This window comes from Myotis lucifugus, unplaced genomic scaffold (assembly GCF_000147115.1).
Source record: "Myotis lucifugus unplaced genomic scaffold, Myoluc2.0 scaffold_70, whole genome shotgun sequence".
Lineage (NCBI taxonomy): Eukaryota > Metazoa > Chordata > Mammalia > Chiroptera > Vespertilionidae > Myotis > Myotis lucifugus.
The window spans coordinates 295,338-322,098 of NW_005871118.1; the positions used below are offsets into that span (position 1 = coordinate 295,338).

General features: G+C 43.4%; 1 protein-coding gene across 2 annotated transcripts in view; it reads right to left on the bottom strand.

Annotated features, from left to right (window-relative positions):
* SCHIP1 (schwannomin interacting protein 1) overlaps nucleotides 1-26,761 on the bottom strand; it is a 119,570-nt gene that overhangs the window by 65,767 nt on the left and 27,042 nt on the right. The window contains exon 2 of one of the 2 annotated variants that reach the window (XM_023755147.1): nucleotides 18,312-18,375. The exons of the other annotated variant lie outside the window; for it this stretch is intronic. Coding sequence (XP_023610915.1) covers nucleotides 18,312-18,375 — 64 coding nt within the window. The remainder of the gene's footprint in view (nucleotides 1-18,311; nucleotides 18,376-26,761) is intronic. 2 annotated transcript variants of the gene reach the window in all.

Below are 26,761 nucleotides of genomic sequence, written 5' to 3' on the forward strand. Positions count from 1 at the left end.
AGGGAGGAGAGAATAAAACCGGGAACCCAACTAGGCGGAGTTACTAAGGTACTCCAATTGGGCGGGGAAGGAAAGGGTGAATGTTGGAGACATGAACTTTAAAATGTATGAATGTTGCTAAGACAGGCAGCTTGCAGATAACCAATCACAAGATAGTAAGGCATATAAACCAATCCCAAGGATGTTGCTAAGGCAAAATTCTTTGGAAGGACCAATCAGGGACTAACAAGCATATATATACAAAAAAGCGGTGTGCTTCCTCTTCTCTCTCTCTCCTCAGTGCACGGGGCTCTCCTATGGCAGGAGATAAGCTCCCCTGCACCCATGTGGCTTACGGCCATGTGGGGCTCTACACGCGGACTTGTAGACCTTAACACCCAGCTGCAACTTGGAAAGGAAGCCCTGGACACTGGCCTGCTCTGGAACCCCAGCTGCACCTTTTCCAGGACTGGCTTCTCTCAATAAACTTTGCCTCCGTTAACCATTTTTGTCCGCGACTTCATTCTTCGATTTCACGAGACAATGATCTCGAACTCAACACCCCACATTTTGGTTTCATTATTGCATCAAGGTCATTTCCCACAGCAAATGATGCTTGGTGTCAGGATATTCCCACAACTTCTTCCCACATACGCTGAGCCCAAAAAATGGGAAGTGAGAGAAAGATAAAAATAAGAGAAGTTGTAATATTTTATCCTAATAACTGTAAATAAGAAACTTACCTGAGAGTCTTGTAAATTATGTAAATTGACTATTCTAATCCGGGCTACATTTATGTTTATTAATTCAGATATTAAAAAATAGTTTCCAAAGCAAATTATTAGTGTGAATCAATGGTTATCACTCTTTCTTTTATTTTTCTTTAAGTATTAGAATCTGCTTTGAAAATGAAAACCAATATGCAAAACAATCAAAAGTGTTTTTAATGAAGATAAAATTATTGTTAGTTCAATTTTATATTATTTACTTACTAGAGGCCCAGTGCACGAAATTTGTGCACAGGTAGGGTCCCTAGCAGCTGCCGGCTGCCAGCTGAGGCCTCCCTTCATTCCATCCTGCCCCCTGGTGGTCAGTGCAATGTCATAGCGAGCAATCGAACTCTCGGTCGGTCAAACTGCCAAGGGGACACTTTGCATATTAGGCTTTTATATATGTAGATTATATATCCTTCAATGAGAACATCAGGCTGTTTTGTTAAAACAAACAGTTAAAAATAGAACTCAAAGAAGTCAATTCTAGCCTTATTCCAACTGTATTTTTACCTTTCTTTATTTTATTTGTGCCACATCAAGAGAATTCTGTTTCACACAGGTAAGTAGTTTGGAAATGGTAACAGTCCTTTTTAATAGCTCATGTGGCAATCTCTGGATATTCTTCATTAATTATATCCAGAAGCTTGAAAACAAAGTAATAAGACATTTATTTCAAAACTGATGTACTAACATTACACATCAGTTGCACATTTCTTATTGTCAACAAGATTAACACAGAGTAGCCCAATCCATAACAGGTCATCAACCTAGGACCAGACTTTTTCATTTGATATATTGGGCATTTGTTAGTCATTGCACAACTCACCTATTTGGCTTGATGAGAGAATTTGCCAAATAGATGTGCACTACTCTAACCTGGCATGGCACCAAGCTGGGGTTCTTGGACCACTCAAATAATTTTTCCTGCTTGGACATGCAAGAGTTTTCAGCAAGACCACTACAGAGCTCTCATGGTCCATGACACATTCCCAAGCTCAATTTTGAAGACTGTAAAAAACTTCTTAACCTGGCAAATTAATAGGCTGATTTCAAGGGAGCGGGGGGAGGGGGGGAAATACCCTGCCTGGATATGAGGGACTACATCACTACAAATTGGACTGAAGTGGTATCTTCTCACCACAGCTTGACAGGACAACGTTTCTCCAAAAGCCCAGACAATCTCAATTATATCTCTGTTCTCAATGATTTTCACGTCTCAGAACTTTTGATTTCCAATTTGATTTTGGGGGTTGGGGGTTGGGGGTTGGGGCAGAGATGTTTAGCAGTTCATATAAATAGGTGAAAATGAGCCTCTAAAATTACCGCCCGCAACCCTGGGTTTCTACAGACACAGTTTGAAACCTGATGTGTCAGGCAGTGCTATAGCGGGCAGCCTCCCTCTCCCTCTAGAATAATGAGATGGTTTATATTTCAATAGAATCTGCCAAAGTGCTTGTTTATTGGACACCGTCCTAGTCCTCTCCCCATAGTATTTTCTGGCCAATGCTGACTGAAATGCGCACGCTGTGGAAAAATAGTAACTGACTCGAAGATAAACTTGGGTGACGTCTACATGGTTTCACCTCAAATTTATGTCAATGTTTAAAGATCATTTCTTTTAGTCTACATTTAGTTCTGACTTTGGAGTCACAGAGAGAAATGGTAGAAAAAGTGAGGGTAGTACAACCTGCCAGGGTGAACACAAGTCTTTCCAAATAAAAATAAGTTGATCTGTCAAGAGAGGCGAAGCTAGAACTAGCACAAAGTGTGTGTGTGTGTGTGTGTGTGTGTGTGTGTGTGTGTGTGTAGGAAAAGAAGGGGGCAGACCTTCCCTTCATTCCTCCAGGCTTTTTAGTAGCTCAGGTAGCCTTACCTACAAAATGAGGGCATTTAGCTCAAGCAATATTTGGAATCTCTGACGACAAAAAAATTATGTTCATTTCTCTGAGGTGGTGATGGTTTATTTAAATAAAACCAGATCAATAGGGAATTAGGAAAGGGGACTGACCCTCATCTTGAAGGAAGGTGACCTCTAGTGGACAACTGTGTTTTTCAACCACTTCAAACTACGCGTAGGACAATGACATTTTAGTATCAGTTATAAATATAAATATATGTCTTAAGTTACATTTTAAAAAGAGTATAAAGGTTCCACTAATACTAACACATCCAACGTTATAATCTAGGCCATCTCTGATGGTTCTGAAGTTGATAGAGCCGTGGACCAGAAGTCCCAGATCCGGATTCTGGGCTGGACTGTGCCTCTTACTAGGTGCACTTGGGCAACTTCATATCTCAGAGCCTGTACTTCCTTATCTAAAAAATGGGCTGACTCATAAACAGCCACCTTCCTGTGCTTCCCTATCCCCTTTTTTCATGCTTTTGATTTTTTAAAATTTTAAATCAGGTTTATTTTATATAAGTTTTCCAAATAAGCAACAACAGCCAAAACAAAACAAAATTAATACCATCACATACTGCCACTGAGTGAGTCAGCAAAAAACTATTAGATTTCAATTTAAGGTCTTCCTGATATAAATATATGAATGTAAAGGCGCCGATTTCCTTTCTTTTTATATTGACTGTGAAAAAATATATTTCCAAAACTAAACCCACTGGATCACCAGTTTATCATGAAAGTTAATTTTATTATAAAATAGCTACTATTTTTGACAGATTTATTTACAGAATAAAACAAAATAATAATGAAAAGAAGGGATGTGTAATATTTTATGTAGTCCATTTCTTCTGAAAACTATCTGCTCATCAACTCATGTATTTCCCTAGTTCACCACTGAACTCTGGACAAGGCAGAATAATTTATGACTCAACTCAACATAATCTCTAAGAAACTATTAAAATTCTTTAGTGGTCCTTAAATCTTTTTTCCCACCCTCAATATAAGAGTGGTGTTGAAATGCTATTAGTTATAATGGGATTTAGTACTTAAGAGCTTTCTCAGGTAGATTCTCAAACCAGCTTTTCCTGGACGCTTTTATAATCTTTCTCGTTCTCAGCCTCAAAAGAGGTGTCCAGTGATTTTAGTTGCTGAAGGGTAGGAAAGCAAACACTGGTTTAATAAAAGGTTTTCTGAAGTGTAATAAAAATGCCAGCCTATCCTTAAAAAATTTCCTTAACTCCCTTGATCTTAAAGCTATTGAGTCAAGAAAGTTCCTCGTCTTTTAAAAATAAATTATTTCAGAATGTAAAGGCACTGACTAGGAAGGAACTGTACTCCTAACAGGTGCACTCATTCTCAGAGGGGAGGGTTAAAATCGGTCACGGATAATTCATGAGCAGTAACATTAATCTGCAGGTTAATAGCAACTCTTCTAAAACCCCGTAACGAACCAGTTTTCCTCGGTGAAGGGCAAAGACAGCCTCTTTCAGACACAAGCTGGGCCAACAAAGTGTGCATTTATTGCAAGTGCTCAGACTTTTAATCATCATTTATTGAGAAGCCGAGACGGAAATCAGCAGTCCTTTTGAGGTCTTGCACCTTGCAGAGCACCTAGCACCTCACCTCTCTCCTCATCGGAGATGACACTAAGGGACCGCAGACTTGGCTGGTTTCCATTCCTGACATTCAAAGTAAAAGAAAAAACTAGAAAAATAAACACGATCCATTCTGCCTCTGCACCGATGCTCCCTCTCTTGCGCTCACGGCCTGACTCCCGGCGTGACTGGGAGGAATGGGAGCCAGCGGAAAGGGCACACATCTGCTCTGCAGACAGCAGTGGGAACCTACAATGATGGGTAAACTACTTGTGTTTTGTTTGGAGGTTTTTAAAATCAGATTTCCAAAGGACAGAAGTGATTATTTCAGCAGAGCTGTCACTGCAGCTGAGCAATCAGGCCTCCGACCCTAACTTTGGATGGCATAAATTTATAAAACATCATTTAAAACGAATTTTAGACTCATTCACTCACCCAGCTGCCCCTGATTTGATAGTTTGGGTAGTGGCATGCTCCTTGATTTACTTCCCAAACTGTTGCTAAAAAATTAAGCGCTTGCAGCCTTAGTTATTCTTTGTGAATGAAAAATACGTCTACTGAAATCATAAATCAGATTATGTCAGATCTTGGTTTAAAACTCCTTGCTGGTTTCCCACAACATTTAGGATGAAATCCTAAATCCCCACAGGCCCTGCTCTACCCTCCAGGCTTCTTTTGCTCCTCGAATATTCTTGCTCACTTAGCTCTGGGCGCACTGGCTGCCGATCAGATTCCTAGAAAGGCCAAGCCTGCCCCTCCTCAGGGCCTTCACATGAGTTGGTTCTCAATCTGAACGTCCCTCCCTTTTCCGCCCAGTAAATTACCTTGCTTACAGTCGGAGACCTTTCCTTAACCTGCAGTCTAAATAATGTCCTGCCTCAAATCCACTTAGCACACACAGTGTCTTCTTTCTTAATACTTAGCACAATTTGTAACTATCAGTTAATTTGTGATTTTTTAATATTGATTTTAGAGAGAAAGGAAGAAGGAAGGAGAGAGAGAGAAAGAGAGAGAGAGAAACACAGATGTGAGAAACACTGATTGGCTGCCTGCTTGTATGTCCCCCACCCGGGATAGAGCCCACAACCGGGGCATGTACCCTGACCAGGAGTTGAACTGGCAGCCTTTACTGGTAGTTCATGGAACACTCAACCAACTGAGTTAAGCAGCAGTTTGTTCCATGAGACTGTACACTCCATGAGAGAGCAAGGGCCATATCTGACATGTCTACCATTGTCTGTCCAGCATCTAGCATAGAGTAGGTGTTGAGTAAATATTTAAATAAATGAATGAAATCATGAAGTTTTCTAACATCAGGGCCTTGGGATCCAGGGCAGGAGTATGCCCACAACCAGCTGTTGTTAGTTCAATTCACCACTGCGGCCAAATTGGCCAAGTGAGATATCCTCATCTCAAGACAGCGGGGAAGCCTCACCTGGACCCCTGGGAGGCTGAATGCCAGCTGGTGACCAGGCAGCGAGGCCTCGGGCTTCATTTCCCTCCTCGCAATGAACTGTGTGTTGGCAGGCTCAGAGGGGCCCCTGTCCTTGCAGACTGCCCCCGGGGCATGACCAGCTGTGCCAGCTGGACCTGAGGGCAAAGCACTCATTTACAGCTCCCCATGGACACTTAGCACTTTCTAAACTGCGTCCACTAGACCACTGCCCCCAACGGCACACAAAATTAATTAAAAAGAAAAAAACAGCCCAGTGTTTGTTTCCCCTTCTCAGTTTGCTACCTTGTGAGATAGATGTTGGTCCAGAGGCTAGCCCAGGGGTGGGCAAACTTTTTGACTCGAGGGCCACAATGGGTTCTTAAACTGGACCGGAGGGCCGGAACAAAAGCATGGATGGAGTGTTTGTGTGAACTAATATAAATTCAAAGTAAACATCATTACATAAAAGGGTACGGTCTTTTTTTTTTTTTAGTTTTATTCATTTCAAATGGGCCGGATCCGGCCCGCGGGCCGTAGTTTGCCCACGGCTGGGCTAGCCTGGCAAAATAGAAAACAATTTGATACTGTCAACTCGTGCACTCCATAAAAGAGGATATTGCTAAGTACGCAAAGTCAGAATTCTTATATTTAAGGGATGATCAAGTGTTACACCTTATTTTCTAATCAAAAGAATAGGATGCAAAATAACTGGTAGAAAGGTGAGTGGGGTTGGAGACATGCTTTTAAATTTGCCTGCCTACCCTGGAGGTTTAGGCTAGAAAAAAAAAAGGAAAAATTTAGCATGTTTTCTCTCTTAGACAGAGGAAATCAAGCAAATGAAAATGACAGCTAGAACCAACCACCGGCCTTTAGGCTGTGGCTTTCCAAAAAGTATCTTCATGTTTGAAGAAGAAACGCTGGATGTGACTTGAGTCTCTAATCCAAGTGCTCCTCTCTGTAGAACCATTTGCTGTTCTAGAATATAGCATCCTCACTGATTATAGTTCCACAGTAAGAGGATTACTGAAGTTTCAGTTCTCACTTGCCCTGTTTCGATGATAAATTAATAAATCCCGAATCTGGGTCAAGAGCACAGAGTAGAGGTCTGACACTGCTGAATCCAGAAAGCCCACGAGGATGCCTCATTTAGCACCAGTCACGTAATCCGGGTTTGATGGTTAATCTGTGCAGGGACTTTGCTTCTCCTACACGATAGGTCGCGTGAGGCAGGTATGCCATCTATCCCAGATGGATGACGATTCAGTCTGCAATGCATCCCTGCCCTGTCCTGCCCATGTGGTCTCTTCTACCCCACGGCTACCGCTCTTGGATGTACACACTGCAGGAAGTGGGTGGCTCCTGCAAAGACAACACAAGAGTTCCTACAAGCAGGTAGGGAATGCTCTCGAGGAAGGAGTCAATGCTCTGTTTGGCATGGCTGATGTCATGCTTCATTGGCAGGTAAGAATAACATTCAGCCCTGGCCAGTGTGGCTCAGTAGTTGGAGCGTCAGCCTGTGCACTGAAGGGTCTCAGGTTTGATTCCTGGTCAAGGGCATGTACCTGGTTTGCAGATTTTATCACCGGCCTGGTTGGGCACATGCAGCGGGAGGCAAGCAATCGATGTGTCTCTCTCACATCGATGTTTCTCTCCCCGCTTTCTCCCCCTCCGTCCTTCCCTCCCTTCCATTCTAAAACTCTATGGAAAAAGTATCATTGGGTGAGGATTAACAAAAACAAACAAACAAACAAACAAACAAAACAAAAAGAAAAAAACTCCAAATGGATTACAGACTTAAATATAATACTCCAAATCGTAAAACTTCTATAAGAAAACATAGGCAGTAAAATCTCTGACATTTACCTTTGCAATATTTTTTCTGACATATCTCCTTGAGTAAGGAAAACAAGAAAAAAATAAATAAAGGGGACTACATCAAACTAAAATGTTTTTGCACAGCAAATAAAACCACCAACAAAACAAAAAGACAACCTACTGAATGGAAGAAGATATTCTCCAATGATACATCCAATAAGAGGTAAATATCCAATTTTTTTAAAATTAAATTTATTTGGATGATATTGGTTAATAAGGTATTTGGTTTCAAGATTATATACACTTCTATGATAAATGATCTGTATATTGTACTGTGTGCCAACCACCCAAAGCCAAATCATCTTCTATCACCATATACTTGGCCCCCTTTACCCCCACTCACCTAATATCTAAATTTTATAAAGAACTCACACAATGCAATTTTTTATAAAAAACCCCCACAATGCAATTAAAATATGAGAAGAGGATATGAATAGACAGTTCTCCAAAGAGGACATACAGATGGCCAACAGACATATGAAAAGATGCTCAACATCACTAATAATCAGAGAAATGCAAATCAAAACCACAAGGAGATATCACTTCACACCTGTCAGAATGGCTACCATCAATAAATCAACAAACAAAAACTGTTGGTGAGGATGTGGAAAAAAGAGAATCCTCGTGCACTGTTGGTGGGAATGCAGATTGGTGCAGCCTCTATAGTATGAAAGTTCTTCAAAAAATTGAAAATGGAACTGCCTTGTGACCCAGTGATTCCACTTTTGACTATTTATCCAAGGAAACCCAAAACATTAATTAGAAAGGATGTATGCATCCTTATGTTCATTGCAGTGTTATTTATAATTGCCAAGATATGGAAGCAACCCAAATGCCCATCAATGCACAAGTGGATAACAAAGCTGTGGTGTATGTCTATAATGAAATATTACTCAGCCATAAAAAATGATGAAATCTTACCATTGGCAATAGCATGGATGGACCTAAAGGGTATTATGCTAAGTGAAAAAAGTCAGAGAAAGGCAAATGACATACAATTTCACTTATATGTGGAACCTAAAGAACAAAATTAATGAACAAACAACATAGAAAGAAACTCATAGATACAGAAAACTGAAGGTTGCCAGACAAGAGATGGGTGGAGGGCTGGGTGAAAAAGGTGAAGATTAAGAAGTACAGATTGGTAGTTACAAAATAGTCACAGGGATGTAAAGTACAGCAGAGGGGATATGGTCAATAATATTATAATATTAATCAATAATATTATAATATTAATAGAGGCCTGATGCACAAAATTAGTGCAAGGGGCTTGGCTCTTGCAGCCGCGGCAGCCCTGGCTTCATCTGGAAGGTTGTTTGGCCATCCGGTCTAATTAGCATATTATGCTTTTATTATTACAGATGGGTGGGTACTGGAAATATCGGGGGGACCTCTTTGTAAAGTACTGTATATGATTATTTTAACCACTGTGCAATATTCCTGAAACTAATAAAAATAATTTCAACTATAATTGAAAAATAAACTAAAAAAAAATACTACATATATACTTTTTGTTTACTGCTTACCTTCCAGTATCATATCAGCTTTAGGATGTCAGGGGCTGTGTTTTGTTTTCAGCTGCCTCCAGCATCTACCAAACTAAGACACAGCACTCACCTCAATAAACATTTCTTGAACGAATGATCAGAGATGCATGTTTTCCTTCTTTTCTTACTTTTCTTCAGGTTTCAGTTACTTTGCTCTAGTAACTACCTCCACCTCTTTATGGTAAAATTCATTTAATTTCAGACAGAATGAAAGCTAAAGGTTTTTAAATACTCTATACTGATAAGCTCATTTGAAAATTTATACATATATATTTTTCTTTAAAAATAACTTATCTGTAATTATAATTTTTAGGAATTTTAATCATTCCTCTCACAGGAAAAAAATCATAATTTCAAGTATTTACTATTGGTGTCTGATTTATCTTTAAGTGGCAGAAGTTCCTAATACCTACTGATTAAGGTAGGTGCAGGGGAAAAGGTAAAAACACCATGATTCTAAAACTGATTCATTATTCTGAGGAAATCACTTTACATTATAGAATTCCCCTCAGGGTTGCCCCCCTGGAGCCCTAGAAATCTTTCTATAATGTCCATCTGGAATCTGGTCAGCGACCTGGGAGAGGCCACCAGCAGAGGTCTCCAGGTTGCTAGGTGTACAACATTGGTTACAACCTTCATTCAAACCTGGAAATAACTGACCAATCTCTGGACCAGACCACCTGGCCCAGGGAGAGATGGCTCCCAGGACCTGACCACCTGAGCGTTGGCCCCGAGGTTAGGGCTACTAGGTGGGGGCTACGCCCCACTCTGTGGCCCAGGTTCCACCCAGGAGACAGCAAGAGAAAAGCATGTGGGGAGAGATCTAGGGGGTGACCCAGGCACCATCTCAGCCTCCTGGTGGCCTCCTTTATGCCACTGGCCTACAAGACAAAGAGCAGGAGGCAGATTCGAGATAGATTGATTGCCTGGTCCAAAATCAGGGCTTAATCAAGAAGACAACGTATATTATGTCTACATTTTCTAGTCCCTGTACATTCCTTGGAAAAGTAAAGGTTTCTATGTAATACAAGCAACCATTTCCTTAGGAAACAGTTCAGGGATGGGGAAATGTTTTCTTAACTGGAGCCACTGGGTGACCAGAACATGAAAGTGACACAGAGGAAGAGCAAAGCAGTTTACTCCAAGTGATGGTGGCTTTTTTTCTGTTTTGTTTTGTTTACATGGATATGGGTTAGAGACAGAAGTGATTTTAGAATACGTCCACAAATTCTTTGATACTCTTCCTATGGAGAGGTGGAGCCTAATTCTCTTCCCCTTAAGTGTAGGCTGAACTTAGTGACTTTCTTCTATAGAATAGAGAAATAGAGAAGTGACACAATGGCTACTTTGGAGACTAGGTTAATAAAAAAAACTCTCCCTCCCCCCTCCCCCAGTCACTTGCACTGGGGGAAGTTAGCCACCAAATTGCAAGAACACTCAAGCAGCCTATGGAGAGGGCCACGTGTCAGGAACTGAGGCCTCTCCAGCCCCGTGAATGACCCATCTTGGAAGAAGACTCTCCGGCCCCACTTGAGCCTTTGGATGACTGCAGCCCCAATGGACATTCTCGCTGAACCTCCTGAGAGACTCTTAGCCAGACCACTCAGCTAAGCAGCTCCCAGAGTCCTGACCATCAGAAACTGTGAGAAAATAAATGAGTATTGTTTTAAGCTGTTAAGTTATATAGTAAGATGTTACAAAGTAATTGGTAACCAAGATAGAGGGTATAAGGACCACGCAGTTAAACTTATTGATTTACATGAAATACATAATTTTATTAACGTAAAAGACTCCTAAGTTGCCAGAAAGGAAAAGTGCCTATTATGTTTCCACAGATAGGGCAGGGTCTCTAGGTGGCCATACCTAACCCTCACTCTGAGGCTTGGGCAGGTCAAGCCTCAGTGCCCCCCCCCCCGCCCCCCCCCCCACACACACACCCTCACAGTGTGGTTACAGGGGCTGCATAAGATCATGAGAGCCAAGCCCTTGGCAACGTTCTGTTCCTGGCACTGAGAAGGCTGATGTCAGTGGCAGTGACTCCCCACCTCAGGCTGCCCTACTGAGATTCAAAGGCCCTGCAGACTCCCAGACCATGCTCTGGCCCCGGTGCAACACTGCCCCTTCCTGGGGAAGGGGGTACGAAGCTTCTGTAATTGGGAAATAAGAGAAGCTGATGACGTGACGTTCAGGTTTATAAGTGACCGGACTTGCCACACTACATGAACATTCTTTTCCACTTTGTTTTGGAATCTCAGACTGCTACCATTTCCACTTTACAGCATTCCCAGCTATGGTTTACAGCTTTTCAACTGCTTGTTATTTCTAGAACTTTTGTGTTAGACAGGGCTCTTTGATTGGGGGCTTCAAGGTAAGAGCATTGAAGGGACAGCCTTGGTATATGATGCTTTCTTCATGTAGCATTATTTGAGGACTAGACCCCAGTGCACAAAATTTGTGCACTGGGGGGTGGGGGTGGGGGAGTGTTCCTCAGCCCAGCCTGCACCCTCTCCAATCTGGGACCCCTTGGGGGATGTCCCACAGGAATCAGGCCTAAACTGGCAGTGAGACATCCCTCTCACAATCCAGGACTGCTGGCTCCCAACCGCTCGCTTGCCTGCCTGCTTAATTGCCCCTAACCACTTCTGCCTGCCAGCCTGATCACCCCCTAACCACTCCACTGCCAGCCTGATCAATGCCTAACTGCTCCCGTGCCGACCTGATTAATGCCTAACTGCTCCCCTGCCGGCCTGATCTCATCCCCAACGGCCCTCCCCTGCCGGCCTGATCTCACCCCTAACTGCCCTCCCTTGCCAGCCTGATCACCCCTAACTGCCTCTGCCTGCCTCATTGTCCCTAACTGCCCTCCCCTGCAGGCCTGGTCTTGCCCCTAACTGCCCTCCCCTGCTAGCCTGATCTCACCCCCAACAACCCTCCCCTGCCAATGTGATTGCCCCTAACTGCCTCTGCCTGCCTCATTGCCGCTAACTGCCCTCCCCTGCTGGCCTGATCACCCCTAATGGCCTCTGCCTCGGCCCCCACCAAGATGGCTTTGTCCGGAAGATGGCCAGTCAACCTGTTCTAATTAGCATATTACCCTTTTATTAGTATAGATGAGTGAAATTTCCACACAACTGCAGCTTACTCCTTTATGCATACTCTTGTCCCACTTGACGGTAATGTACATGGACTTCTTAAATGCTCTTTTGCTGATTACTACTGAGTGGGTTGTCTGACTTTAGGGTGTATCTCTAGGCTTCAGTAGACTACAGTTGAAGATTTCACCACCAGAAGAGCAAGAGGGGACTGCACCTTTATGTTAAAATGGGGTTCTCAGACTGTAGCACATTGTGGGTGCTGTGTATAAACAGGAAAATCAAAACAATGAGGGCACTAGAGAGAGCCTGGAAGACTGTATTTCTGAGGACATTCAAAACCAAGGCTTGGAGGCTGTGACTGGCTGGAGTCCTGCACATAGTAACAATACTAGTACAGTGACAAAGGACCATGAAGACTTCAACTGAAAGGTGACAGGTCACACTCAATGCCTCCTCTGTTGTCACAGAAAAGCTTTAGTTGAAAAGATGTATTAATCCAGTGGGCACTTCACCATAGGGTCACATGGGTTAACTTAAATCTGATCTAATCGGTAGTAAGAAGGTTCTTTTTATAGTAACCCATGAGGAAAACAAGCCAAATTGTAGGCATTAAAAAAAGTCAGCCAGAGAGGTACCAGTATGGGCAAACACCCAGAATGGCCACACAAAAGTGGGAAAATCACTTTACACCCAGCTAAGCACTTCTTAGAGTGATTTTCTTCCCCTAGAAACCGGGAGCGATCAGTGTCCACACTGCTTTGTCTGACACTGCAGGTTATTGGAATCTGCTCGGTGCTGCTCTCACCAACAATACCCCGCTGCGTGCTTTCCCCTTTCAGACCTCACCAGCCATGCATGGCAATCATTCTTAATCCGCAAAGAAAATTCTTTACCTGAGCATGAGTTATATTCTTGATGTGCTTGGGCTGTTGTTAGCCTAGTTTTATTCATCATAGGTGTTTTTTAAAATTATTTTACCCTCCCCTGAGGATATGTTTATTGATTTTAGAGAGAGAGGAAGGGGGAGAGAATGAGAGAGAGAGAGAGAGAGAGAGAGAGACATTGGTCAGCTGTCTCTCTTATGCACCCAAACCGGGTATTGAACCTGAAACCTAGGTATGTGCCCTGACTGGGAATCGAACCCACAACCTTTTGGTGTACAGGATGACACTCCAACCAAGTGAGCTATCCATATCCATTAGCCCACATATATCCATTGAATGCTTAAGATAAAGCAAGCATGTTAGTAGGTGCAAGGAATAGGAATGAAATAAGACATATCCCCACTCTCAAGGTGCAGACAGACACATAAACAGGCAATTATATGATGCATTACAGATGTATATTATTTATATATAACACTAGAGGCCTGGTGCACAAATTCGTGCATGGTGGGGTCCCTCGACCTGGCTGGTGATCGGGCTGATTGGGGCCATCTTGCCATGGGGAGGGACCACTAGAGGTTGGCTGGCTGTGGGAGGTTGGCTGTGGGAGCGTACTGACCACCAGGGGGCAGCTCCTGCATTGGGTGTCTGCCCCTTGGTAGTCAGTGTGCATCATAGCGACCAGTTGACAGGTCATTCGGTCAACTGGTTGTAACAGTCGCTTAGGCTTTTATATATAGAGATAATACAACATTGGTTAGAGCACTAACCAAGTCTGGAGGAGAGAGGGGTCAGGAAAGATTTCTGGAGCAGGTAACGGCTGAGTTGAGCTTCAGTGATGAGGACGCATTAACTGGGCAGGTAAAGGACAAGAGCGGGCACGGTGGAGAAAACATTTCAGGCAAAGAATACAGCAACATCAAAGGCAGGGAAACTAGAATTAGTGTGAACTAGGCAGTTCAGCAGATTGGTTTTGCTAGAGCTTGGGGAATAGCAAGAAATGAGACAAGTCTTAAGTGGGACCGAGATGTGGGAGTCCTCTAATGCCAAATTTAGGAGTTTAGGCTTTACCCCGAGAAAGTCATTAAAGGGTTTAAGAAGGAGACCCACCTGAACAGATAGGTCAACGGGGAGAGAAACTTAAAGGGTGCAGGACTGGAGGCAGAAGGGCCAGGTGAGAAAAGCTATAGCGGTTGGGGTGAGAATGAAAAGATTTGTAGAACTGGGGTGGTAGCTGCAATAAGGAGGAGGACTGATTTGAGACACAGTTGAAAGGTAAAATTAACAAGACTTGGTGACTGATTGGTTCCAGAAAATGAAGAGCAAGGAGGAGTCGCATGAATGTTGGTGGAAGCCACTGCTGTTATCTGAGATAAAGGTACTGGCATAGACTTCAGTTAGAGGAGAAGATGACGATGAGTTCGTTTTGAATATGCTGCACTTGAGTTGGTTTATATAATTTATTTCCATAATTTATTTATTCTCCCATTGTCTTCAAAAAAGTAAAGACATATATAAGTTCAATTTAACTCTGGTCTAAAATAAAGGTAGCAAATGCTGTGTTAATAGACAACATCACTAATCTATTAAAGCATTCTTGCTACAGCCCAGACCTAGCTTTGCATCCTTCTTAACACATTGCTCTGTCCACACAAGGCAGCCAGCATATATTTCCGCACACCACGGCGGCACCACCAGTCCAATGGAGAGTGCAGGCACGTTTCCCCCTAAAGGCTTGAGTGAGTTTCCTTCTTTATAAGACACATGTGATGATTGGGAGGTATCCTTGAAGTGAATTATACCTTACCAAGTTTAAGTAAGCAAGACCACATAGATCTTGAGGACCAGAGTCATTGGGAAGTCAACATATTTCTGAGAGATTTTCAACTTAGTTCAAGGTCAAGACAGGGTGGGCCATAGTGATCAATAGAACCCAGTTCATCATTTATTAACTGCCTACTAGGTGATATGACTTCAGCAGGACACAAGCCTATTAGATACTCCCTGGAAGGTGTCAGGAGTGAGGAAAGGTCTTCCTGATGAGTTAAGGTAAGACGATTTTGATTATATCGCCCTCTCTGAGATCAAAGCACAGCAGCGTATTAAAGACTGAGAAATCCTACAGTAAAGACATCCATTTAACTGAGTTTAGCCCTGTATCATCCAGAGTTATTTTGGTGCTGGAATTCTCCTACCACATGACATCAATGAAATGCCACTGAAATTAGGAATATTTTAGTCCTCAAAATATATTCTCTTTCTAAATGAGGAACAGAAGCTCTAAAATCACGCAGACAGCAGGGCGAGGGAGATCTTAAATCCAGATCTTCCCTTTCCAGCTTCGGGGCCAATTCACAGGATCACTGATGGACGGGTCAGTGTGTGTCAAAGGTCAGGGCTGACATATCTGAGTCACACATTCATTTCACAAGGCATGTCAGGCTCAGCCCCAATATTCTTGCTGGGCAACAACTACAGCATGTGGGTCAGCCAGGGAGTTCTTTCAGGCTGATATCTCATCTTGTCTTTCAGAGTACACTGCTATCAGCCCATTATTTCTAAGCTTTTAAAAACAACTCTACTTTGTTTATTCTATGCTACACCCTCGAGAGGAATTCTGGCCCCTAGGCCTTTGTTCATGCTGTTTCTGCTGCCTGGAAACCTTAGAGATCATTTGGTGCAGACTGGTCCCTCAGGCAGCGGTTACCAGCAGGAACTCACTGAAAAGTGCTCTGGGGATCCCTTTGAGGGCAGAGGGAGAAGCTGAATTCTGAAGCTGCTACAGCAAAGGCCTCACAGATCCCGGAAGGGAGCTCTGAAGCTGGGCTGGTCTTTCAGAGCTGACCCCAGCTGGGAGAAAGGCGCCAGGCCAGACATTGGATATAGGCTGCGCCTAGAAGGGGGCATGACCTTGGGCCATCCCTAGACTGGGTCTCAGATGAGAAATGTCAGCTGCAAACACTCCCAGCATCTGGGGGGGGGGGGTGATGAGTACTTTACTTCTGAAGAGGGGATGGGTGGTGTCACGGGGGTGGGCTGCCCGGCATTGAGTGTCCTTCTTCCACGTAGTTCAGGTCACGCTTCCTACTCCATCACTCAGGTCCATTCGCTTGTCTGCATCCTGCAGATGCCAACAGAATTTAGTGTCTGTGCAGTGGCTTTATTATACTAACTTTACTTTTAGCATGGTTCATGAGTTTTATCTCCCTACCTTGATTGCAAAGCCCCCCCAAAGTTTTATATTTCTCTTGTATCCACAGGTTATAGGAAAGTGATCAATAATATATGTAGCGAAAAAAAGTAAGGGATTTAGAGCCTGAAATCCTAATTTTAAATCCTAGAATTACCACATATAAATGGATAAAGTTATAATAAAAATCCTTATTTTATCCAAGCTAGAGGGTTGCTGTGAGAACAGTAAGATGGTGAACTGAAAATGTTTTGTAAACTAATAAACTAAAACCAATGTTTTTCAATGTTGAGTACTAGACACCCCATTCAAGGGGAAAAATATTGGGCCGGTAAATGTAAAACTAGGTATACATTCTTTATGCTGTTAATACTTATAAAACATAAACAGTTTTACAAATAAATATAAATAAATATGATATACCATCAACTTCAATGGACAAAACTTGGGTTATTGTAATAGATGATGTTGGTTTGTAAGATGATGTTGGTTTTTTGGCTTTTATACATATGGTACTAACTGTAGAGCAAAGGTTCATTTGGTTTGGATATGCCTATATTCTGTGTGCTATGCAATAATTCTGTTTTTTCAACCCTTGTCTCCATTTTCTCCATATGAAATCGATCATTTATACAATTCACCATGACATCATTTGAACTTCACATAACAATATCATTTATGTATCTTAAATACACTTCTTTCCTTTAACTTTCCATTTTTTATGTGCCAATTAGAATATATATCACAATGTTAATTTAGTAGAAAGTCCATAAAACAGTAACCTCAAAAATTAAGGAACAAAAGAAGTATAAGACTTATACCATGAAAATGATAAAATATTGCTGAGAGAAATTAAATAAGACCTGCATAAATGGAGAGACATGCTATATCCATGGATTGGAAGACTCAGTATTATTAAGATGGCAATTCTCATCAAATTGATCTACAGATTCAACACAATTCCTATCAAAATTCTATTGGCAGAAATTGACAAGCTGATCTCAAACTTTATATGAAAATACAAAGGACACAGAACAGCCAAAACAACCTGGAAAAAGAACAAAGTTGAAGAACTAACACTTCCCAAAGCATGCTGTGAAGATATATTAATCAAGAGAGTGTGGTACTGGCATATGGACAGACATATAGATAAATGGAATCGAATTGAGAATCCCGAAATAAACCCTTACATTTATAGTCCATTGATTTTTTTTTTTTATAAAGGTGCCAAGGTAATTTGACAGGAAAAAGGACAGTCTTTTCTACAAGGGTGCTGGGTATCTGTAAAAAGATGAATTTATATACTTAACTCATATCATATAAAAATGGACTCAAGATTGATCACAAGCTAATGTCTGGGCTAAAACTGTAAAAATTCTAGAAGAAAATATAGAACTTTTGTGGCCTTACGTTAGACAGAGTTATTGAACACAATATCAAAAGCATGATCAACAAAAGGAAAAAAATTTAAAAAACAGACTTCATAAAAATTAAACCTTTTATACTTTAAAGATCACCAATAATAAATGAAAAGATAAACCACAGTCTGGGAGAAAATAGGTGCAAATATTATTTCTGATAATGGGTTTATATCCAGAATATATAAAGGTCTCTTACAAGATAAATCAATTGTAAAATGCGCTAGTAGCCCTAGCCAGTTTTTTTTCAGTGGGTAGAGCGTCCCCCTGCAGCATCAAGGGTCCAGGGTTCGATTCCAATCAAGGGCACATGCCCAGGTTGCGGACTCCATCCCCAGTAAGGGGCGTGCAGAAGGCAGCCGATCAATGATTCTCTCTCATCATTAATGTTTCTATGACTCCCTCTCCCTTCCTCTCTGAAATCAATAAAAATACATATTAAAAAAAGAAAAATGTTTAAAAAATAAAATGGGCTAATAAGCCCATGAAAAGATGTTCACCATCATTAATTATTAAGGAAATGCCCATTAAAAGAACAATCAGATATTATTATTTCTACTAGAATGGGTATAATAAAAAAGACAAAATAATTATTGGTGAGAACATGGAAAAACTTTTACCCTCATGCATTGCTGATGGGAATGTAAGATGGTACAGCCACTTGAAAAACAGCATGGCAGTTTCCTAAAAAAAGAAAAATTAAACCTAAATTTACCATATGATCCTGCAACTCCACTCCAAAGTATCTACCCATGAGAAGTGAAAACACATGTCTCACAAAGATGAATATGTGTTCATAGCAGCATTATTTATATTAAAAAGAGTGGAAATACTCCACATGTCCATCCATTGGTGAATGGATAAACAAAACACGGATACCCATAAAATGGAATATTACTCAGCAATAAGGATCCATGCTACAACCTCAATGAACCTAACAATAAGCCAAGTAAAGAAGCCAGGTGCAAAAGATTAAATATTGTATGATCCCACTTATATGAAATGCCCAGAAAAGGCAAATTTATAGGGGCATAAAGTAGATCATAGTTGCCTAGGGTTGGGAGTGGAGATGGGAATTGACTTTCAATGGGCAGGTGGGATCTTTTGAGGGTGATGAAAATTTTCTAAATTTGCATTGTGGTGATGTTTGCACAACTCTGAAAACTTACTAAAAAAATTGTTGAATTGTACACTTAAAACAGGTGAATTTTAAGAAAAGGTAAACTATATCTCAATAAAGCTATTTTAACAGTTAGGGAGCTTATCCTATATAATAAAGAGCTAATATGCAAATGGTTGTCATACCATCACACCATCACGCCTTAACAATTCAGACACTCAACACTGGGGAGAGAGGAATGGGGACCAGCCAGGCTGCGACCCGGGAGAGGGACAAGACGCCTGCCCCATGGTCCCAGGCACCAGTGGCTGGGGCTGCGGCTGGGGAGAGGGACAAGTCGCTCACCCCGTGGTCCAGGGCGCCAGCGGCTGGGGCTGTGCCTGTAGCCCGGGAGAGCGGAGAGAGGGAAAAGCTGCCCGCCCTGCAGTCCCGGGAGCCTGCAGCTGCAGCCTGGGCTAAGCCGCCTGCCCATGGTCTCCTGCAGCTGTGGCCGGACCAGGCGAAGCTGGCCTAGGTCCTGGGTGCCTGCGACCAGCTGGAGGAGGGAATCCTGGGTCCCGGGTCCCAGAGCGAGGCAGAGGCAGTTAAGGGCGAACAAGCAGGCAGGCAGAGGTGGTTAGGGGCGATCTGGCAGGCAGAGGTGGTTAGGGGTGATCAGGCAGGCAGGCAGAGGGGTTAGGGGCTATCAGGCAGGCAGGCGAGCAGTTAGAAGCCAGTGGTCCTGGATTTCGAGAGGCAGTTGGACATTCCTCGAGGGATCCCGGATTGGAGAGGGTGCAGGCTGGGCTGAGGGACCCTCCCCCCCATGCATGAATTTCGTGCACCGGGCCTCTAGTTGTTCCCATATAATGAGACATCTATAGATAGCCAAGTCCAGGGCTGTTATGATGCTTTTTGTAGTTATTAGGGAACCAGACTCTTTCTATCTTCAGTCAAGTGTTTTTGCCTCAAGGCTAGAAAAGGAAGAACAGAGAGTGCAAAAAGCTTCAGCCTGCTAAGTCAGCTGCCTTTAAGGATCTTTTTGGGAAGCCCCACCTAATAACTCTCTTATAAATCACTGGCTACAACAGTGTCACATGACCACTCTTAACTTCAAGGGAGTCTGGGAAATGTAGGAATACTACTACCTGCAGTCAAATAACTGTCCTGCTAATAAGGAAGAAAGGAAGAGTGGATGAGTAGAGCGGCTAGCAATCTCTGAAGTGGAGAAATACTTCTTGGTGTCAGTGTGAACACAAATAGAACCAGCAGAGGAGTACTCAGTTATCAAGTGATAATCCAGATGATCCAGAGTACACTTATTATTAATGGTTTCTTATCGAAAAGAAACATAAGGGTTCCAGAGAGACTGTCTACTACTCTGTTAAGAAACACTAAACTGAACAAATGTTCATTCTTCGTATTTTTATTTCTAAGACAAAAACTTGAGAGCTGACTCAGTCAGCATAGTAGAAAGGGTCCTTGAGTTTGGAACTGTCTGGATTCAAAACCTGGCCAGACCCTTTGGTAACTATGCCTTGGACAAAATCCTTAACTTACCTAAGACTCAATTTTCTCACCTGCACAAGGAGAATAATACCGGCTTCAAAAGCTTATTTGGGAGAACTTAGTAAGACAGCAGGTGTAAAGCACTAAGCTGCACACGAGCTTCCCTCCCTCATTAGTCACACTGCAGAGTGGCCCGAGGTGCCTCAGACACCAACAAAGAAGGAGAAATCCTATTATTTTTTTCTTGCCAAAATTAAGCAGCTGTCTCAGAGTTCTCAAGCCATGGTTCCCCCCACTGCTCAAGTTGAGACTTTTCTCAGGAGAATTCCTAATTAGATATCATCCATTCAACACACACACAAATTATAAACTGGGGTGAGTGGGAGGGGAGGAACAAACAAAGCAAAACAGAAGAAATCACACTGAAGATAAACGTTAACCTCTGGAGAACAAACCTCTCAAAATACCTTTATTTTTGTGCTCAATGTTGTAACCTTCCTAAGAGTTCATTCTTCTTTTACAGAATCAGAGAGCATTCAGAAAAACACACCAACAGAATGTAGGTACTCTGCACATTTTAAAAAGGTGGGGGTTGGGTTAAGTACTTGTGAAAGCAGGTGCACAGGTGGGCCTGTTGGCACCAATCCCCCAGGTCATCCATTACTTGCCCATCATTCATAAATCAGTTCGATGAAGCCACCTGGGGCCTCTTTTTGCACTTTCTTCCTGAAGCACAAACACAGCTTAAAATAGGAGACTGGCTGATTGGGATTGGTTTGCAACTTTAGTAGCTTCTAAAATCTCAGTTAAACACTGACGGAATAAAACCTGTATTTCTATAAGAACACTATGGATCTCAAATGAAAGGAATGAATCCAAAGTAGAATTGGGTAACGTGTCAACGGAAAGCTAGAAGAACTATTCCGTGTCTCTCTTCATTATCTGCAAAATACCAAAATTGTATTAATGATGATAGTAAACAGCATTTTACAATAACTAGACAACTTAAAGAAAAAAAAAACAGCATTTCCTTTACTTAAGAGACAAGGGCAGGCTGGGAAAACTGATGCAATGCTTTAGGGTGCAATGATACAGTTGGGTTTTCCAGTCACTCTGTATCAGGGATTTAATTCTGTCACATCCCATGAACGATCTGACCAATATAGTATGATATCCACCTGCCCATTTTTTTTCTCCCCAAGAAAAGGGGAAGAGAAAATAGAGAGCAACCCATTTCTGGAGGAGAACCTCGGTGTCTTGTCCCGAGGGCCCTGGGGTGGGGGGGAGTGGGGGAGGGGGAGGCGGCTCTCCCGGCTCCCTCTCTGGTGAGCAGCAGTTCAGCCTGCCAAAATGAACAGCTGTGGGGACTTCTGCAGCTGGGGCTGCCACCGTTTCCCAGAACTCTTCCCCAGACAGATTGAGAAACCCTATCTGTCCTTCGATGCCCTCCACAGAGAATGGCAGTGCGTTTCTGCTAGGGGTTTGTGCAAAATCTCTCGTCCTGCGAGCTCTCACCTTTACACTTGAGTTAGAAGTCAAGTAAAAGCAAAATAACACAGATACCTTATTCTCTATTTTCTTGAGTGTCATCCTATATGATAGTTACCATGCTCCTGCCTTTCCTCTCCACCCCAAGCATGAAACACAGGGGAAGTCCTGTTGCCCCAAATGCGCAGACCAAGAAGGGCCCCCTGGAACACAGCTTCGCCCACAACTCACAGCAGAGCTCAGCGAAGCAGTGCAGCTGACTCGGTTATAACAAAACCCCCTGTTCTACGAGTGCTGCTCTGCTGTCCCACCACCTGGTGGCTATTCTGCATCATAAAACCTGTATTTGGGGTTGGTGGAGTCATCCTATATAATAAAAGGCTAATAAGCAAATTGTCCTCTCAACTGGGAGTTCGAACGGGAGTTCGACCAGGGGGCGGGGCTAGCCTGCCAACCACCTGCAGCCCCCCGACCCCCCTCGCAGGCCAGGCTGATTGGCCTCGATGGCAAGCTGGCCAGAACCCACCCATGCACGAATTCGTGCACCGGGTCTCTGGTTTCATATATACAGGGTGTCCCCCAAAATGTATACACACTTTCACAGATAATATCTCAATTTTTAAATAAAATGTATTTTAATAAACACTGCCTTTATAATTATTCAAAGTGTGCATATACATTTTTAGGACACCATATATATGCACATTTTCCAAACACAATAGTTTTTTTTATTTGTTTTTTTACTGTGAGTACAACTAGGCTGATATAGTTGATATTTATAAGGGAAAGTAGTGGCTAGGGAAGGAAACAGGAAAGCTGAGCAACATATGGGCTCTTCCTTTACTCATACAAATATCCACTAGCTCGGGTGCTGTGTGCAAAGGCACACAGGCCAGGCCCTCAGAGCACACCCTCTGTCCAAGGAGGAAGACACACTTTGGTGACTATTTGCAGGTGTGCCAAGGATTACAGGATCACTCTGAAGGCACTGCCCTGCAAGGTCAGGGAAGGCCTGTGTACTGGGTCTCCAAAGGTCTTTGGAAGGTTTCTAATTAAATTGTGTATTCATTAAAGCACTTCTTTTTTTTTTTCTTTTAAAATCCTCATCCAAGGATTTTTCCTCATTGCTTTTTAGGGAGAGTGGAGGAAGGAAACTAGGAAAGGAGAGAGGAAGGGAGGGAGGGAGGGAGGGAGGGAGGGGAACGTCGATGTGAGAGAGACATATCGACTGGTTGCCTCCTGCAAGAGCCCCAACCAGGGCCTGGGATGGAACCTGCAACCCAAGCACGTGACCTTACCAGGAATTGAACCCTTCAGTGGGCAAGCCTACACTTCAACCACTGAGCAACACTGGCCAGGGCCATTAAAGCACTTCTTGAAGTTTCATTTTGCTCACACTTTCCTTGTGTGTGAGGGGGTGACACAGCTCTTGTGATTTTCATTTCAATGGTTAACCCAAATCTCTGGATTCTCCGTCCAATTCTGTACTCCAAACACTAGGGGTCAGCAGCCTTCCAAAAGTCGTGAGCCCAGACAAGAACCCTAGTTCTGGGGTGCTGCTAGGAGCAGGGCGGGGCTGAGTCTCACAATAGGAAGCGTCTGATAGACACTCTGGATACTTTCCCCAACTCCTCCCATTCTTTTAGTACAACCTTAACTTTTATTTGGGTACCCTCAGCTAAGAGGGTACCCAAAGAAAGTGCAGGTGCTTGGGGGATGTTGATCTGGGGATGGGATTTGTGGCTCAGCCTAAGTTAATTTGCATTCTCCCACCCCCTGCCTCTGTGTATTGGTTCAGGGATGAACACATGATCCTATTTGGATCTATAGAGATTGAGGAGAAATTTGCTGAGGATGACTGGGAAAGTATTTCCTTGCTTTTCTTGGAGAGCTTTTCTTATGACAATATCTACCTCTCTCTCTCTTTCTCCCTCTTTCCTTACCCACTCCCCCATGAGGATGACAAAGCCCAAAGCCCTAGAGGTAGAGACAATCATCTGGCAACCACCAGGTGTGGAGGGACAGCTACAAGATGAAGGTGACTGCAAAAACAAAACAAACAAACAGAAAACACCAGCAGAGTGCTGAAAGCAGACCTATGAAAAGCAACAAACTAGGGAGAGCACAGGGCTTCAGTTCTTTGCAACTGACCTCCCTCACCTGCTCAGCCCTAGCAGTCCACATCTTCACAGCTCCTACAGTTCATTGTATGGTTTCATCAATAGTTCATTAGTTCAGTAAAGAACCAATGAGAGGGTCCAGGGAGCCCTCATAGGGTCCAGGGAGCCCTCATACAACTCCAGGTCTAGTCACTGATGGGATCCTTATACCTTCTCATAGTTTTTACAGATTTGAGGCTATGATGATAAAGGGGATGGATTTCAGCCCGGCCGGTGTCGCTCAGAGGTTGACATCAACCTATGAACCAGGAGGTCAGGCCACATGTGGGCTCGATACCCAGTGTGGGACATGCAGGAGGCAGCCAATCAGTGATCCTTTCTCATCATTGATGTTTCTATCTCTCTCTCCCTCACCCTTCCTCTCTGAAAGCAATAAAAATATATATTTTTATAAAAAGGGTATGAATTTCAGAGTTCATCAGACCCAAGTTCAAATGTCAGCCACTTCCTTTACTAGTTATATGATTTTTGTCTGAGCTTCCATGTAAAATGAGAATGAATAAAGCCTACCTTTCACAGTTGTTCTCAAGTTTAAGTGTAATAACATATGTAATGAGTTTGGCATTCAAAAAATAGCTGTTAAGATTATTATTTCAATATCCTTGGGATAAAAGAGCACTATGACAGAAAAGCAGCCAGTTCCCTAACATTCTTCCCAATGAATATAGTGTCTGCTTCCCACCATGACAAGATGCTCTAGGTGTGGGTGTGCTGGTGAGAGCAGGTCACAAGAACTTCAAAATCTGTGTCCCCTTGTCAGGTTGCTCAGACTTCAATGGAAGTTGCAAGTTTCTGCAAGTACATAATTGCAGGTCTGGAGTTAGTGATTCATTAAGGATGTAATTTTTCAGGTAGGTCCTAGTGTGCAAAGGAGCTACTAAAAAAAAAAGGTTATTGCCATATTTGTGCGTGCACACACACACACACACACACACACACATATGATTACAAATGACACTTCTCTAAAAATAAAAGGACTTAGTTGCCGACATTTAACATAAAAATCCCACACCCTGCATTTCAGCACAGCCACACTCTGTTGGCCACACTCAGTGCCTTCTAGGTCCCCTTGGTTTAAGTCTACAATCTCTCCCCACTGGCAGGGGCTTCCCTTATTTAGAGATCTGCTGACCTGTATCTAAGGCATACAGATATGAACGTATGAATTTAAGGTGTCTGAGTTTGCATACACACACCTCTGCCCTGTGTAAAAGGCCTGCAACCGCAGACGATGCGCCTATCGAAACAAAAGGAGGATCTGGCGAGGGTCAATTCTCCTGTCACTGGGGCACCAGTCATGGAAAACCACACCTGGGGCATCATGGCCTCACAGCCACAAGGGAGCAGTCACCCTTGGAAGTTGGTGGCCCTCAGGACAGTGGTCTCGGCAAAATTCACCTTCTAGCTCCAGATACCACCCGTGTAGCATAAAGCTGATAACAATATTCTGTCCCTCTGCATGTTTGAGTTTGTGACCCTGGCTTTGAGTAGCTTTGAATCATCCCTTTCTTGTCCCTGTCAGTCGGGGAGGGGACAGCTGCAAGAAGGGTTCCTGAGACTCGGGCAAGCTTTTACCAATACTGTAGTCAGAGATATGCACTGACCCTGTGCAGTGGGCAGGCTGGCCTGGGCTAAGCCTGCCCACTGGGCTGGACCTCCCTTCTAGAAGTAGAATCTGGGAGGTGAGCATCAACGCGGTCATAAAATCGGAGCATTGCCTGTGTTTCATTCTATTCATTTGTGTCACATGTGGAGTGTAGCTCCACGAGGTAGAGACTTTGTTCACGACTGTACCCTTGGCAGCTAGAACAGTACACAACACACAACTGATGCTCAATTAATGTGCAAGGAGTGAATGAATGGATGATAACACCGCTTTTTCTTCCGCGAAGCCTCCTCTTCCCATGACCAGGCCTCCATCATCTCTCAACTGGGAAACTTCAACTACCTCCCAACTAAGTCGAACCCCAGGCCTCAGTATATCACCTCTCCACTCAACCACATCTCCACTTAAAATCCTGCAAAAGGTTTCTCATTATTCTTAGGATAAAATCCAATTTTTTTCACGAGGCTCCAACCAATCCCTCCTGCCCTGGCCAGCCTCACTGAAAGCCTCTACATGCCCCACACTGCCCTGCACCCCCCTCCTTCCCATCGCCCACCAGAATGGGTGGCAAACTCCTAACTCATCCACGAGGTCTCAGCCTAGGTCTTGCCCGTGTTCTCATCACTGCCCTTTATTCCTCACTGTGCTTGCTGTGCCCCTGTGACAACCTGCCACACTGTGCCCGCTGGCCCGTCAACACTGGCAGGCTTGTCCGTCTTGTCACCTTGGTCACCTGTGTCCCTGGCACCCGACTCAGGAGGGCCTGGCACAGAGGCGGCAGTGAGGACTCTTTTACTGGATAAACTGGTTTTATTTTGTGCCAGGTTCAGGGCCAGGCTCTTTGTAATCTTCCATTTCATGACCTCATAGCTGAGAAAGCTGAGGTCCAGGGAGGTGAAGTCATTGACCCCGGGTTAGGATTCGATTTGAGTCAGTGCATCCCAGAGCCTGCTCTCTTTCCACCGGGCCATGTGGCGCCCGAGCCTTCCCCTTCCGCGAGAGCAACCCAGGCCACATACCTGTGTCTGGGCGCCCTTGATGGTGTTTGCCTATTACCTCAGGAAGAAAGAATGCCTGAGGAGATGGAATTCTTGGTGGTTACTCAAGCCTGCTTACACAAGTATGCATACAGCCTCCTGAACACCAGAGGAAAGGAATGTAGGTCAAACAAATTGCCCGGGCCAGCAT